This window comes from Bos javanicus, chromosome 24, assembly GCF_032452875.1.
Source record: "Bos javanicus breed banteng chromosome 24, ARS-OSU_banteng_1.0, whole genome shotgun sequence".
Classification (NCBI taxonomy): Eukaryota; Metazoa; Chordata; class Mammalia; order Artiodactyla; family Bovidae; genus Bos; species Bos javanicus.
In genome coordinates, this window is record NC_083891.1 from 37,440,766 (window position 1) to 37,456,212 (window position 15,447).

Genomic DNA, 15,447 nt, shown 5'->3' on the forward strand with positions numbered 1-15,447 from the left:
AGCCCTCCCCTGCGGGGATCACCCTCCTCCGCGGATACGGGCAGCATAGTCTCCCTCAGGGTGGGGAGGATTTTCCTTCTACGAGATGCCTCGGGCAGGCGGTCCTGAGGCCAGAGAGCTGAGCACAACAGGCCCGATTTCCTGTCCTCTTCACGGGGCGCACCTCGGCACCAGTGAGAGTAGGGGGCGAGGTTGAGGACCCCGTAGCTGCGGGCTGCGAGCTGCCTTCCGAGCCGGATGCGGCCGGGCTCTCCTTGTTCCTGGGGTGCGAGGGACTCCGCGGGACTCCGCGGGGAAACATAACCGTGTACGTTTCTGAAGAGGGAGAATGTCTTCGGCCGACCCCCGCCTGAAGAACTCGTTCTAGGTCGGAGATAGGCTGAGGGCCCTCGGGACTAAACAGTGTTTGTTTCCGTAGGGAGGGGAGTGACTCGTCATAACACAACACCGGGCCAAGAGATCAAGTCTCTTGCCCAGAGTCGTCCTCTCGGGGTACACAGATAGCTGTGTGACCACTGGGGGAAGACCCCAGCCTCCCCACTCACCCTGAGGAGAGCCCCTGCGCATGCGCAGAACCGCTCGGCGGCTCGGGCGGGGCGCTTGAGGGTGGGGCGAAGGCCAGCCACTTGGGCCGCGAAGCCCTCTCCGCGATTTCCCTACAAGGACTTGGGTCGCCGAGCCCCGCCCCCGGCCGGGCCCTGGAATGTGCGGAGGGGCAAACCCACAAGATAGACTCAACCATTTGCGAACAGGAAGGGGGGATGGAACAGTTTACACTGTAAGAAGAGGTGTGAAAAAGACGGAAACTCAGTCATCAGACCTGGAGAATCATTACCTTTCTACTATGTTCTAAGCTTCCCTCTCGACACGTCCTTTCCGTGCACTCGGTCAAAATTGCGCCCTCTGAGCACACCGGCAACTCCCCCCCCCCCGCCCGCCCCGTGGCCCGGCCAGGCTCACACTGTTAGCCGAGAATGGTGACTCCCTTCCTTCCGGTCCGCTAAGCAAAGGCCGGAAGTGTCGGTTTGTAGCGTCTCTGGGAGTGGAAGGGAGTTGGTAGGGGGAGCTGAGGCAGCGAGAAGGTTCCTGAAGCTCTCGGATTCTCGCGGCTGAGTTAGGGTGAGTAATGCTCGCGGTCGGCCGCGGGAGGCCCGTCCGAGGTGCATCCCCACGGGGCGGCTGGGGTTGGCGGGGTGGTCAGCAGCGCTCCCGGGGGCGCACCTGGGCAGGTGTGCGTGCGAGTTCTGGGTTTCGAGCCCACGGGCCGCTCCGGCGCCGAAGGCCGCGGCCGGAAGCGGCCCGGACGCCAGCTTCACTCTTTTGCCCAAACTTGGAGCTCGGGAAGTGTGGTTTAGCCTGCTGGCGCCGCGAGCTTGGGCGGCAGCCGGCCTGCGAAACCCGAGCCCCGCGGAGCTGACGCTGGGACTAAGTTTAATTTCTAACGTAAACTTGCCCGATTCCAGAGAGTTTGCGCAAAAACTCTAGCTTGGTGCGGTCCCCGGACGCCCGCCCGCTGCAGCTGTTATTGCAGCTGTGTGGCTACGTTTAGTGGGAATAACCACCTCAGATTAGCAACTTCAGTTTAGTATCCACTTTTGTAATTGGAATGTTTTGATTTTTAAGTGATAGTTGGACAAACAGGAGTTTGGGGTTTAGTTTGAGGCTTCAGGAAAACTCCCAAAAAACTGTTACTCTGGGGCGGAGCCTCCGAGTTAAGTCCGTTTCTCAAAGTGTTTACTTTCAAAGTAGCTGAATTGATTTATCAAAGAGTGTATCATTTCTTTACAGAACTTTGAAACAGAAATAAGCGTTCAGTTGAGATTTTAACTTAAGTGCAGAAAGTTGTACATCTAAAGGTGGAGAAAATGAGTGATTCTTAAAATTACTACTATTTGTTTCATTGTTCTGGAAGGCCTTTGATGAAAACCTAGCCAGAAAAACTTTAAAAAGTGAGGCTTTTCTGGCTAGTGAACCTAGACAACGAATTGCCTTTGTCAAGTGCTGAGGACATTTTGGGTGTGGCAGTCTTAGAGGACTAATCCTACCTTCAACCGGAAGTTTGCTTAGGAATTGAAAACTTGGTTAAGTTGGAACGGAAACACCCCTGAAAATGTACTTTTAAAAAACTGTGGTTAGCGCCAAAAAAGTACATAAACTTAGCTTGTAAAAAAAGAAAAGTACATTGATTAAATGAGACAGTAGATTTGGTCTGGATTTGCAAAGTAGATGTTATGTACCATCTCATTAGCAAGTGTTTCCTAAGATGGGAGTTTTTCATTAAAGAACATATATTTCCAGAATACTATCAATTGTAGTGTCCTGTATGAAGTCTTCATATTAGTTTACATTTATTACCACTATAAATGCTGGACTCTAGAATTCTAACTGGAGTATTCTGGGCTTCCCAGGTGGCTCTAGTGGTAAAGAACCCACCCACCAATGCAGAAGACGTAATAGACGCGAGTTCGATCCCTAGGTCGGGAAGATCCCCTGGAGGGGGTCGGGAAGATCCCCTGGAGGAGGGCGGGGCAACCCATTCCAGTGTACGGAATTCTCGAGGCAAGAATACTGAAGTGATTTGCCATTTCCGTGTGTGTGCGCGCGTGTGTGCGCGTGCGCGCACTCTCGAGGCTCTTCAGAATGGAAATCTAGAGGCAAGAATACTGAAGTGTTTTGCCATTTCCGTGTGCGTGTGCGTGTGCGTGGCGCGCGTATGCGTGCGTACTCTCCAGGCTCCTCAGAATGGAATTCTCGAGGCAAGAATACTGAAGTGATTTGCCATTTCTTCCTCCAGGGGATCTTCCCGACCCAGGGACTGATCCCGCATCTCCTCTGTCTACTGCATTGCAGGCAAATTTTTTACTGCTGAACCACTGGGGAAGCCAATATTGATATGGGTTAATCCCATTTTATAAATGAAACCAGAGTATTTAGAAATTGTGAAAAATCTTCTTGTTGCCCTTGGTGTGTGGGGAAAGCCTCTTAGTGGATCTTTATTTTTCATTTCGCCCATCACTTAATCCAGTCTTTCTTCCTGACATGGTTTGTATCCATCCTTTTGTCATAACCCTGAATGATTCTCTTCCTATTTGATCCAGCTAGAAGGATAAATCCAGAAATTCATTACCACCAGCACTCCCCTTCCCTGATTAAGACAAGGTTATGTTCCTTGAGTCTGTAAACTGATTCTCCTTAACAACCCTTGAACTGTTTTCATTCACTTTTTCTCATGATTCTGAAATCCTTGTGAATTTCATAGACGTTGACTGGATAAGTCCCAGGGTTTTCAAGTTCCATACAACACAGAGCCCTTCACACCAAAGATCTTTCATTAAATGCTTCAAAAGTAAATTCTAGACTGAGCTGATGATGAGTGAAGACATAGCTTGGAAACCGTGGGTGCCTGCATAGCAATCTTCCCCCTTGTACATAAATAATACTTACATTGATGTGTAAAATATTTTCAGTTTTCTTTTTCCCTAGCCTAGTTGCGCATTTGTTGAAGGCTTGTTATATGAAGAGAGTTACAGGCTGACTTGTTTGGGGAAAATAAAAGTGGACAGCATACCTGAATCATAGCAAGGAGGACAGTGACAGTATCTAAAGTGATTGGCTCCTTGGGATCATAATGCTGTTTCTCATTTGGCTCCCTCTCCACCCCAGTCAAGTGGATCAGGTGATAATCTGCCAGCAGTACCAGAGATCCAGATTTCATCCCTGGGTTGGGAAGATTCCCTGGAGAAGGGAAAGGCTACCCACTCCAATGTGCTTGCCTGGAGAATTCCATGGACAGAGGAGCCTGGAGGGCTACAGTCCATGGGATCTCAAAGAGTGGGACACAACTGAGCGACTCACACACACTACCACCAGAGTTGATGGTAGTGACTGAAGTACCCATACTTTCAGTTTGGTAAGGGGAAAAAAAATAGCCTTTCCTTATTTTGAAATAACTTGACAGCAAAACTGAATTCTCTATCTCTGAAAGGATGCAGATTTCTGGTGGGAGAATAACACAGATCAGAATCCAACTCCTTGAAAAAGTAAAGGTCCATGTAGTAACTTGCCCAGTGTTATACTACCAAATTTTGATAGCATTAACTACCCTAATTTGTCAGAATTAAGACTGACATTTAAATTTCTTAATTCTAAGGATGTCTTGTAGCTTTTAGGGTTTTTCAAGTTCTTTCCCCTACCTTTCCCCCCACCTACCCACAAAAAACTTTCAGAAACAAAGAACTTTTCTGAAGTCATAGTATTTGATAATCATGTACCACCTTTGAGTTATTTTTCATTTTTGTTACACATTGTTTTAACTTGAGAGTCATACTTTTGGAATGAAAACTATGTAACTCAAATAAGTTGAACCAATCATCTCATTTCTTCACAGTTGCCTCCCCAACTATATTTAAGTTCTTCAAAGAGAGCACACGTACCTTAACATTTCTTAATTCTTAAATAATAATCAGCATTCGTGACGTTTGATGCACATGAACGTAATTCTGCTGATCATATTAATGGTTGATGATTAAGGATCAAATGAGCTAAAGAAAAACTCTGAGGGTATTGTCAGTGCTGACCCCAAAAATACCTTTATAACTTTAAAAAATCTTACAATGTATTCACATATTTAAAGAATACATGGGGAAAAAAAAGAATACATGATTAAAATGACTGATTTTAATTAAATGCATGATTAAAAGAAAGACTAGGAAATGTATCAAAATTCTAGAATGAGAGTGTGTGTTACTTTATAATCTAACCTAAGTATTTTTAAAAGATACTTAGAGAAACGATACTAAATTGAGTATTATGAGGTCTTGTAGGTTTAAAAAATCAGTTGTTATCAACCATTTGACCTGTCTTTTTCATCTGTTTCTTTGTTCTTAAAACAACTGATATTTGTGCATAGTTAGGGTAATACAGTGTTGTCAAACAAAATAGACTATTTTTAAACATATGCTTTGTTTTGCAAAGACAGGAGCATACCTAAAATACTAAAGAGATGTGGACTGGTAAATACGTGCCACTCAACCACTAACCCAAATCCTGGAGTCCATTTAGGAGAGGAAGAAATAATATATGCTATAACTACTTGTTTTTAAACTACTATGTAGATTAGAGGGGGAATTACAGCTCTCTGTAGTTTAGATAATAACATCTAGAGGTGTTATAAAATGAAAATATCACGAAAGAGTAATTAAAGGAAATTTGGAAACCAGGGAGGAGCATATATCCTAACTTCTATGTCAAGTAGGATATAGCTTACCAGCAGCACATTCCAGTGTATGGCAGGAGTGCTATATTTGATGAATTGGAATTTGTGACTCTCCTTTGTGGAATTTCCTTCTAAAAATCTGAGAATAGAGTTAAGCTTTAAAAAAAAAAAAAAAAATCAGGCACAGTCAGAGCTTTTCTAATTATTTCCGTAATTGAATGTAGTCTGGCTGGTGTGGTGTAATCAAGGAAAGAATGTAAGAAATAAGTTTTAAAACTCATATGAAGCATTGTGTCCTAAGTTCACTTCGCAGTACTGACATCTAGGTAGTTCATTCTTTGCGATCCACAGGCTTATTTTTAGAGCAAGGGCATAGTGTTTTGCTACATCATAGCTAAATGTTGTTTTCAGATCGTAAGCTTTAAAACTGTTGTCCTGGTCAGAGTGTGAAATCAGTAGTGCCTATTTTAGACCTGCTTGAGAGAATATAACTGATTACAGTGTCTTAGTCTTGTGGGTTAGAGGTTTTGCTGACTGCCCTCGCTACCTCAGCTCTGAAGGATGGTATGGTAAAATTTTATTGTCTGATGACTGTGGGATTTTTAACTTCAAACAAATTGCTTATAGTCTTAAAAGATTTAGTGTTGAAAGGGAATTATTAGACGTTATTTTTGTTTTCAACTTAAGTTTTACGGGGAGAAATTTAGATGATTAGAGAGCAAAGGTAGTTTCCATATCTCTTAAAATGCTTTCCAAAACTTCTTAAAAACTAAATTGCTTTAAAAATTTTGTATTGTGCTCTGGTTTTTGTTTAGAGGACTTAATCACTTCAGATGATTTGGCTTAGAAGATGAGTTAATGTTCGTCAGTACTGAATAACACTGAGGTATAGAACTGGCAGTTTTTCTCCAGAGTCCTGACGTCTTTTGTTTCTTGTTTTCTATATTGTTATTAAGCTAATGGATTGAATTGTTATCAGTCCTTAATCAGCTTTCCAGTAGTACTGGGGACAGGAAATCTTGTTGATAATGCCCTGAGCTTTGGATTAATGTTGGTGGTAAGTTGGAACTTGAAATTAGTGACAGACTGTTTACTACTAAGGATGAGTGAATTCAAAAGATGAATCTGGTTTTCCTCTTTTTAGATTGATCCTCTGAGTAATGGTATCAATTAGTTGACAGATTTTTGCCAAGTGATACTGTCCTGTGAAATAGTTTTTAAACCCCTCTCTCAGTGGCTCAAATACCTCTGGAAGGTTGGTTCAATTTAGTTTTTGCTATTTCTTGTATTTCTCCTCTTTGTTAGGATTCAACTGCCACCATGTCGAGCAAAAGAGCAAAGACCAAGACCACCAAGAAGCGCCCCCAGCGCGCGACCTCCAACGTGTTCGCCATGTTTGACCAGTCCCAGATTCAGGAGTTCAAGGAGGCCTTCAACATGATCGACCAGAACAGGGATGGGTTCATTGACAAGGAAGACTTGCATGACATGCTTGCTTCCCTGGGTGATTATCAGTTTTAATATTAATAAATCAGACAATTTCTAAAACAACCTTTTCTATTTATTTCTGAAGTCTTAAAAGTTTTGTGAAGCCAATCTAATGATGTTACAGTTCACTAAGATTCAAAATCTGGAGCATTGTTTCCCAAAGTAAGGTCCTTGGACCACCTGCAGATTTCTGGCCAAGTCTCAGAATCAGGCTGGAGACCAGCTGCGTTTGTGTGTTTGTGCATGAACGCGTGTGCTGCACTCTGATCGTGATTATGAAAGCAGTGTTATTCCTCCTGACTTCCCAGTGGAATAGCACAGGGTCTCCAGACTCTTAATATAGATCCTTTTCACCGAGAAGACTTTTTTCCAAATAGTTTTACTGTCTTGAACACAAATAGCAAAACTGTATAAATGATCGTCTGTCATGTCAAAATGTTTACCATGATGCATTTTGTGATGTGATTAAAATTATGACCCTCTGTTTTTGTTTAGGAAAAAATCCAACTGATGAGTATCTGGATGCCATGATGAACGAGGCTCCAGGTCCCATAAATTTTACCATGTTTCTCACAATGTTTGGTGAAAAGTTAAATGGCACAGATCCAGAAGATGTCATCAGAAATGCTTTTGCTTGCTTTGATGAAGAAGCAACTGGTAAGTCTGAGGTAACCTTTAATTACCAACTGATTATTGTTTGGTTATAGCAGCTAAAATATATAATAACTTGAAACATGACAACATGTAACACCCTCAGGTTTATACCAGACCTGTTTTGGGGGACAGGTTTCACCTGTGGCATGTTAGGCACTCACTTCACTGCCTCTGCCCTTAAATATTTAATTTACAATTTACTAGGTGAATTTGGAACTTTTTTAGGAAACTTCTGTTACTCCTTTACTAGAATAATTCCACAGGGTTTAGGCACTCAGTAAGTGTGTCAAATGAATATCTTTTACAGGAGCAATTTTGGAAAACATTGTAGATTACTGTAGGTGGTGGTGTTAGTATGGTCCTATGTTGGTTTATCAGGTACCTCTCTGCTCTGAGATTGTTTAGATCTGGTATCTGGAATCAGGTGCTCTGGTTTCATAATCCTCTTCTGAAATCAGCTGTCTGATTTCAGGCAACTTCTCTAAGGCTCTTATTGGTAAGATGGACCATAATATTTCCTGCCTCATGTGGTTGTGAAGATTAAATGAGGGAATGAGATAGTAGCTTACTGCCTGCACAGAGTGGACTCTCAAAGAAACCCGAAAGGCTAGCTACATGAATGCCTGCTCTTTTGGCAGAAATGTATATAAGAGAAAAAAAATAAGAGGGTAACTCACATGGCAAGATTTTTAAGAAGGAAGGCACACCCTTTGGTTACACAGTGTTTGGACTGGTTTAAACAGCCTACTTGTAGTGTGTGGGGATGGAAGCACAGTCTCTCCACTCTGACTTTGAAGGCGTCCCACGATAGGGCCTCGTCTGGCCTATTCAAGTAGACCACCCTCTTGACTCTTGCATCATCTTTACAACCTCGTTCCAGTCTCCATGCATTGTTGCCTGGACTTACCTCCGCCATTTCTGCCTCTGCCTTCCTCCTCAGATCACCTCCTTCCCCTTGAAATCAAAAACTCTGAACAGTTATTTCTGGAACCGGTAGAAGAAGGGCAGGCAGAAGAGACTTTTTTTCTTGCCAAAAACTTTTGTGTATTAAATTTTTTTTTTAAACAGTGAACATGTGTTATTTTTTTAGTGGAAGGGCATAAAACCATTAAAGTGTCTTAACTGTTCTTCAGAGTCATCTCAGTGGTCACATTCTTAAGAGAGCCTTAGCTGCATTTTTATACTGTTTTCTCCTGGCCTCTGGGAAAACTTGAGAAGCTCTCGCTTCTTTCCACCGTAGTTTATGTATGTCTCTGCTGGCACATACCCTTCCTGAGCTTATGCTTTAGCTGTGTGCTTGTTTCCAGTCATCAGTCTCTCCCGGCTCTCTGGATAAGGGCTGTGCATCTTCAACAGCATCATGTTCCCCTCTTTGTAACCCTCCCAGCTCCTATCACAGTCCCTGCACATAGTTGATTAGTTTACATGATGGTTGAATGACTTGCTTAAAGAGGAGGATTTATTTCTACAATCTAAAAGTCTAAGATTGGGAGAACTTTTTTTTTTTTTTTTTAAATCTAGGGTTGAGTTAGTCAAAAAACCCATAAATTTAGAGTTTCTTTTGTGAACTGACTTTACACGTTAAACTTATTTTATAGGAAATATATCAGTGTTTTAGCTTAATTTCACACACACAAAGAAGTAGTTGTAAAATAGAAACTTTATGAATTTCAAAAATCTCTGTGCTTGAATTGTCATTTAATACCTTTGGGTTACTGCAGGAGTGGGTCTCGATCATGATTGCTCATGGAAATTACTGTTTAAACTAGTCCAACGGAAATTACTTAGGGAGCTATTTTAAGTATCAGTGTCAGGGCTGGCCTCTGGGGTTGTTTTGAGCTCCCTGGGTGATTCTGATGTGCAGTCAGGTTTCATGAGACCCCTACTTGCACAGGTCCAAAGTAGAGAATGTTTCTCTCTGCTCACTGTTAGTGCTCCAGTGCCTATCCCAGTGTCTGTGACATAGTTAATCCTCAACTATCTACTCAGTGGTTTTGCACTGAGCCTAACCATATTTGTTACTGAATCTAAAATTAGACTTGTTTTTAAAAATTTGTTTAATCTCATTTTGTGTATTTTAAAAAGGTAAAGTGAAGTGCCTGAAGTGTAACATACCTTGTTAAAACTGGACCTCACAACTTCAGTATTCTTTCCACTGAAGCATTTTACTGATATTTATGATGATTTTAGGGCTTCCCAGGTGGTTGAATGGTAAAGAATGCACCTGCCAAGCAGGAGTCATGGGTTTGATCTCTCAGTCTGGAAGATTCCCTGGAGAAGGAAATGGCAATCCACTCCAGTATTCCTGCCTGGGAAATCCCATGGACAGAGGGAGGGCTACAGTCCATGGGGTCGCAAAGGGTTGGACATGACTTAGTGCCTAAATAAGAACAAGATGATTTTAGTGTATTTGCTTGTAGAAGAAGTGTGATCATAGATGGTATGTTGAGGAAGCATCATACTTCATGCTTTCTGGTTAGGCACAGGATTAGTTGTTGTTACCAAGAGATCAGGAGGTTGTTGTTGGGTGCGGTCAGTAGAGCAGAGAAGGTTAATGTCACTAAGCAACAGAGCATTTTCTAGGCAGCTGTGCTGAGGCTGGCTTAGTCATGTCAAGACTATATTTCATACATTTGCATGCTTATAGTCCTTAACGTAAACCCTGTGCTTGGTCAAGTGGTAGATGCTCCTTGTAATTATTCCTCAGAGGAGTGTCTCTTCTGATCTCCATTTCTTTATTCTTCAGGCACCATTCAGGAGGATTACCTGAGAGAACTGCTGACCACAATGGGAGACCGGTTTACAGATGAGGAAGTGGACGAGCTGTACAGAGAAGCACCTATTGACAAAAAGGGGAATTTCAATTACATCGAGTTCACACGCATCCTTAAGCATGGAGCGAAAGACAAAGACGACTAAAAAGAACTTCAAACTCCAGCCAAACGTTCCTTGTTGCCACTCTGGGTATTTCTGAGACTTTCTCTTAGAGCCTGTTGCATGCCCTTAGCTTTACAGCTTCTGCCTTTCTTTTGTATTTATTCTCAGCCATTTGGGGCACATGCATCTCTATAATCAGACTGGATATGGGACTTCTTGTCATTTTAAGAGTAGAAAATAGGGTAATTTAACTTACCAGCTGCCGTCTACCCTCCCCGCCCCCAGTAACTGCAGTCTACAGAGTCAATATATTTTTTCAGAGAAGGTTATTCACTCAATTTTTTCTGAACCATAATTAAACTTTATGATAAAAACTTCCTTGTTTAAAACTTTTTTATTTACCAAAACTGACTTTTATTGGTCTTGGTGCATCATCTAAAGAAGAGTAGTAAGGCAAATCCTAGACAATGATATGGTTGTTATACTTCCCCCTTATTCCTTCCAGGTCTCCTAACAGTTCTATTTCCTCTATTCAGTCTTCCCCACTTCTCAAAAAAAAATCCAATTTTTAACTGCCTTTATGGAATTTTCTGCACTTTGCATTTTAAAAAACTTCCTATAGAATTTGCATATATATATTATATATGATAGCTTTGGTAGCTTTAAATCCTAAAGTTCAATATTGGACCTGCCAGCATCCCTCCAAATCTGTTCTAAGCTTTTTGTACATTCCTTCATGTCATTTAGAACTAGACCAGGCCACTGAGTGCAATTTTAATTTGTCCTAATTTTTAAAACTGTTTTAGCCCCCAAAGGTTCTATGGAATGCTTTTATCCAAAAGGCTGATTTTTCTGTATTGTATTTCAAAGTGTTGGAAATAGAGTTTTTTTTTTTTTTTTCTGTATGTAGTTTCTTTTTAACACACGGTCCCTACTGAAACACGGTGTTTATTTATGCAGAGATTCACATGAGTTCATGGACAAATCTTTGACATTCCTGACCTGCCCACAGTCAGAACAGCTGAAGCTACATGCCTGGGAAAGTGAGATCATTATTTCAATCCTAAAAATAACTTCTGCTGTTTGCAGGAATGCAGGACTGTTTTCAGAGTTAATCAGGAAATGGTAGACAGTTTCATTTATTTTGGGCTTCAAAAATCTGACTCTTGAGGATTCGTGAGTTTAAGAAAGATCTTGAAACACTGGGGGAAAGTTAGGTGGGAAGAGTGGATGGACAGTTAGCCTATGAAGATGAATATTGGACTGTTAATTCATAATTTTACATTTTATACTACTAATAACAAGACTATCCTTGGACAAGACTGTTACCTCAGGGAACATGCAATTACTGAATGCCTTCAGGGCGTTAGACCTTCACACCTAGCAGAATAGGTGAGCTGGATTCTTTAACCTCATGAGGCCAGCTTTATAGAACAGGAGTGGAAGAACCAGTGATGAGACTGCTCTCGTGCCTTTTAAGATTAGGCTCTTAGCACCTGCCTTAACTCTTGCCTTTAGTGTGTTCCTGAATTTCATTCAGTGGATTAAATAAGCAAAGTACTTTTATCAGGCTGTAGCTATGATACTGAAATTTTGTTTGTTGAACTAAATTTACATTTCAACTGGAAAAAAAAAAATCGCTTCTGCTTTATTAACAAGTTTCCAGTGAAGAACAAATAACATTGTTCCCATACTGGGGTGGGGGGCGGGGAGTGGAAAGTAGCCTCATCTACTGAAATGATCTCTTGCAGTGTCTCCATTTCCATTTCAGATAACTGCTCAAAGAACCAGCCACCGTTAGAAACAGTGGATGGTCTCCCCTGAATGAAATGTCTCCTCATTTAGTAACACTATTCTCCACATGGAAAGTAGGCTTTGCATAATTAAGATGATTGTCAGTAAAACGCTAAAGCGTGTACTCCAACAGTGAGTGCGTTTGATAGAAAAACCAGCCTCCGTGATGAAAAGCCATACTTGAAGCAAACCACTGCAAAACTTCTGATAAAACCAGCCTAATAGGGGCAGCCTCCTTACCCACTTGCTTATGACAACAGTGCCATTCCAATTCCAGGGCCCTGATTTTACTTGATCGAAGAGCCTCTATACCTGGATGAGAGCAGCAGTTTATGAGTGCTGCTGGAAGAAACAGGAATAGGCCTGGCTATACGAGACAAGTGAAAGCAAATTATGAAAAGGAAAGGCAACCAGTTTTTACAAAGTATGAAGAGAGAAAGAACCACAAGAAATATAACTAGACTACAGGGTGTGCTGGCAAGTTGTAAGGAGGATCAGATAGATGTTGAAAAGGGCTTGGACAGATAAAGCCACAAACACAGTGTGATGGAAACCAGGTGAATAGTTGGAAGAGTGAGGTTAGTCAATAGTGTTAAACCACAGAAAAATTTGAATACTAGGTTTTCATTTGGGCTGTTAGGTAGAGTTTTGAGTGCAGAATTAAATGTAGCAGGAGACAGGGACAGTGTCTAGGCTTGGGGTTCAGTCCAGCTACGTTTTAACCTTGTTCGTGCTCCATCATGGCTTTGTAACTTTAAGAGAGTTATTTGACCCCCTCAACCTCTGTTCGTTTGTAAAATGGAAGTAATGCTCTTGGTTCATAATCGGAACATAATCTATGAATATATAAAGCAGCATTTTTGTGATTAGGAGCAGTATGGGTTTTAGAGTCAGACTTGGCTAAGTCAATTCTGCCAGTCTGTTATTTGATGAGCTTCGTGTCCTTGGGCAGGTCACCATAAGTGTCAGTTTCCTCACCTGTTTAGGGACAATACCCTCTATGTTTGTAGTAAATATAGAAACACACTAAAGCTAAATGGTCTAGCATCCAGTAGGTATTCTGTTTACCAGCTGGGGCTGTTTGGCAGTGGGAGAGGCTTATAGGGAAAGCAGGACCACAGGGCATTTGTTTAGAGAAAAAGCGAATGAAACCAAAGGAGTGATGTCTAACAGATAGAAAACCTAGATCACATGCTGTAGGATTATTCTTAGAAAAATAAAAATGGATAGTGCTCCCTCTGAAAACAGTAAAGGGTAGGTAACAGGAGTTAATCCTAGTTGGAGATTGGAAGACTGAGGTTAGTAGAAAAGTCTACAGGGGTTTGATAGTATATTATCTCAAACTAGAATTTTATTAAAGAGTTGTTATTAGTATTTAATGAGAATATACATAAAAATGTGTGGTATAGAGTAGGTCCTTAAACAGTTTACTTTAGATTTCCAAGTAGGTCCAGTATGTCAGAACTGTTTGTATCTTTCTAGGTCCTCTTTAAGTGTACAAGTTCTTGATTTCCCTGCAACCACGGTTTTTATCTTTGCTGTCCTGAAAAGCATTGCTGGCGCTCATCCTTCAACAGCCAGTTTTCCCAAGTCCCTGTATCTTTTTATTCTAAGTTTCTGTGTGACTGCTTAAATAGCAGGCATCATAACTTCTCTTCCATATTTATCTACATACATTTTATATTTGTAGTAAGTAGACAACTTGTTTTTTAGTTTAATGTATCTTAAATTGTCATATTTTGGCATACCCACCATTTTTAAGTATATTACCTTTTTTTGAACCATTCTTTTTAATGACCACAGTAAACAATTATCTTTGATAAGAGTATGCCATAATTAACCGTTTCCCAAGGACTGGATACTTATTCTACTTTTAACAGTGCTAGCCAGAAATTTCTGTGATGATGGAAATGCTCTCTGTGCTGTCCAATAAGGACACTAGGTCCCATGTGACTATTGAGCACTTAAAATATGTCTCAAATAACTGAATTTTAAATTTACATTTAAATAGCCACATGTGGTTAGTGACCATTGTGTTGGAACACAGTTCTAGTAACAAATATGGAGATCAAAGACCGTGCAGTCAGGGTATCAGCTATGATCTTATTTAAGATGGCCAGGGTGAGGACTTATTGGATGGTTAATAGTGCACACTAGAAGAGCTCTGTGACAAAGACCTCTGAAGCCAAAATGTTATGATGAGTGGGGAAAAATTTAATTATTGGGCCAAAGGGGAGACTGCAGCTGAGGGAAAGGGTAAATATTTTAGAACCAGATATGATTTCTCAGCAATTGGTTTCAGACTCTAGAGAAAATGCATTCAATTAAGGACCTGGGGGCAGTGCTACTCCAGGGAGAATGCTGGGTGATTTACTAGGAATGCAGATTCTTGCCCTACCCTTGACCTGAATCTGCCGGAGGGGGGGGGGGGGTGGCGGTTGGGCTTTTTTAGGAAGCCCACGGGTTTTTCTTACTGGTGCTACTGTTTTAAGAACAACTGGTATAGAGTGCACAAGGTTCCTACGACCTAGGAATTTCTAATCAAAGATTCCTAGATTTCTCATCACTTTCCTAGAATATAAAAGACTGGATTGTTCTCCCTAGCATCCAGCACACGTTGAGGCAAGACAGTGTCCCATTATCCAGAACTAGTTTTATCCAACTATAATATTCCAAGAGCTTCCCTGGTAGCTCAACTGTAAAGAATCCACCTGCAATGCAGAAGACTCCGGTTCGATTCCTGGGTCGGGAAGATCCCCTGGAGAAGGGAACCACTCCAGTATTCTCGCCTGGGAGATCCCATGGACAGAGGAGCCTGGCGGGCTACGGTCTATGGAGTCACAGAGTCGGATGCGGCTGAGTGACTTTCACTTTGATAATATTCCAAGGTTGAAGGAATATGAACGCTAGAACAAAACTGGAGTAATGCATTTTGGTGGTGTCCTTTGTTTTGACCAAGAGCATGGTATAATGCCTGTGCGCGCTTGTGTGTGTATGTAAGTTTGTACTGTAGTAAATCAAAGGAAAGCAAATGAATAGTTTTACCGTGGTTGAAAGGAGAAACTGTCTTGATCAGGGCGTACACCTGATAGATAACGTGAGGATTAAGACCGGAGAGGGCAGATAGAACTCTCTGGGCGTGCAGTTTGTAAAGAAAAGGCTTTCCTGCAGGCGGACACCGCCGGCCGCCGCCCTCTTAACCTTCCTCAGTGTGACGCGGGACGGAACCTGAAAAACTACTCGTTTTATCTGAAACTCTGGTGTAACCAGGCTGGGTGTACTTTTATCTGCCAAGCGACAACCCTGGGTGGGCGGCGCCCGGCGACCCCCAAACCGAGGGCTCGCGCCGGCTCGGGAATGCGGAAGGGCTGCGGGACCCGCCGCCGATGGCGGGGGAGGAGGGCGGGCCGCGGGGCCCC

General features: G+C 42.0%; 1 protein-coding gene across 3 annotated transcripts; it reads left to right on the forward strand.

The window, feature by feature from the left end:
- The first annotated feature begins 969 nt into the window (after positions 1-969).
- On the forward strand, positions 970-11,135 carry LOC133237616 (myosin regulatory light polypeptide 9). Of its 3 annotated transcripts, XM_061399844.1 has the most exons (5): positions 985-1,119; positions 2,409-2,559; positions 6,521-6,719; positions 7,199-7,360; positions 10,104-11,135. In XM_061399844.1, exons 3-5 carry the CDS (start codon positions 6,536-6,538, stop codon positions 10,274-10,276), a joined length of 519 nt encoding a protein of 172 aa, XP_061255828.1. In that variant the 5' UTR covers positions 985-1,119; positions 2,409-2,559; positions 6,521-6,535; the 3' UTR covers positions 10,277-11,135. The 3 variants fall into 3 exon arrangements, with proteins under 3 accessions (XP_061255827.1, XP_061255828.1, XP_061255829.1); XM_061399843.1 differs by lacking the exon at positions 2,409-2,559 and having other exon boundaries at positions 970-1,119; XM_061399845.1 differs by lacking the exons at positions 985-1,119; positions 2,409-2,559 and adding an exon at positions 5,653-5,779.
- Positions 11,136-15,447: the final 4,312 nt, after the last annotated feature.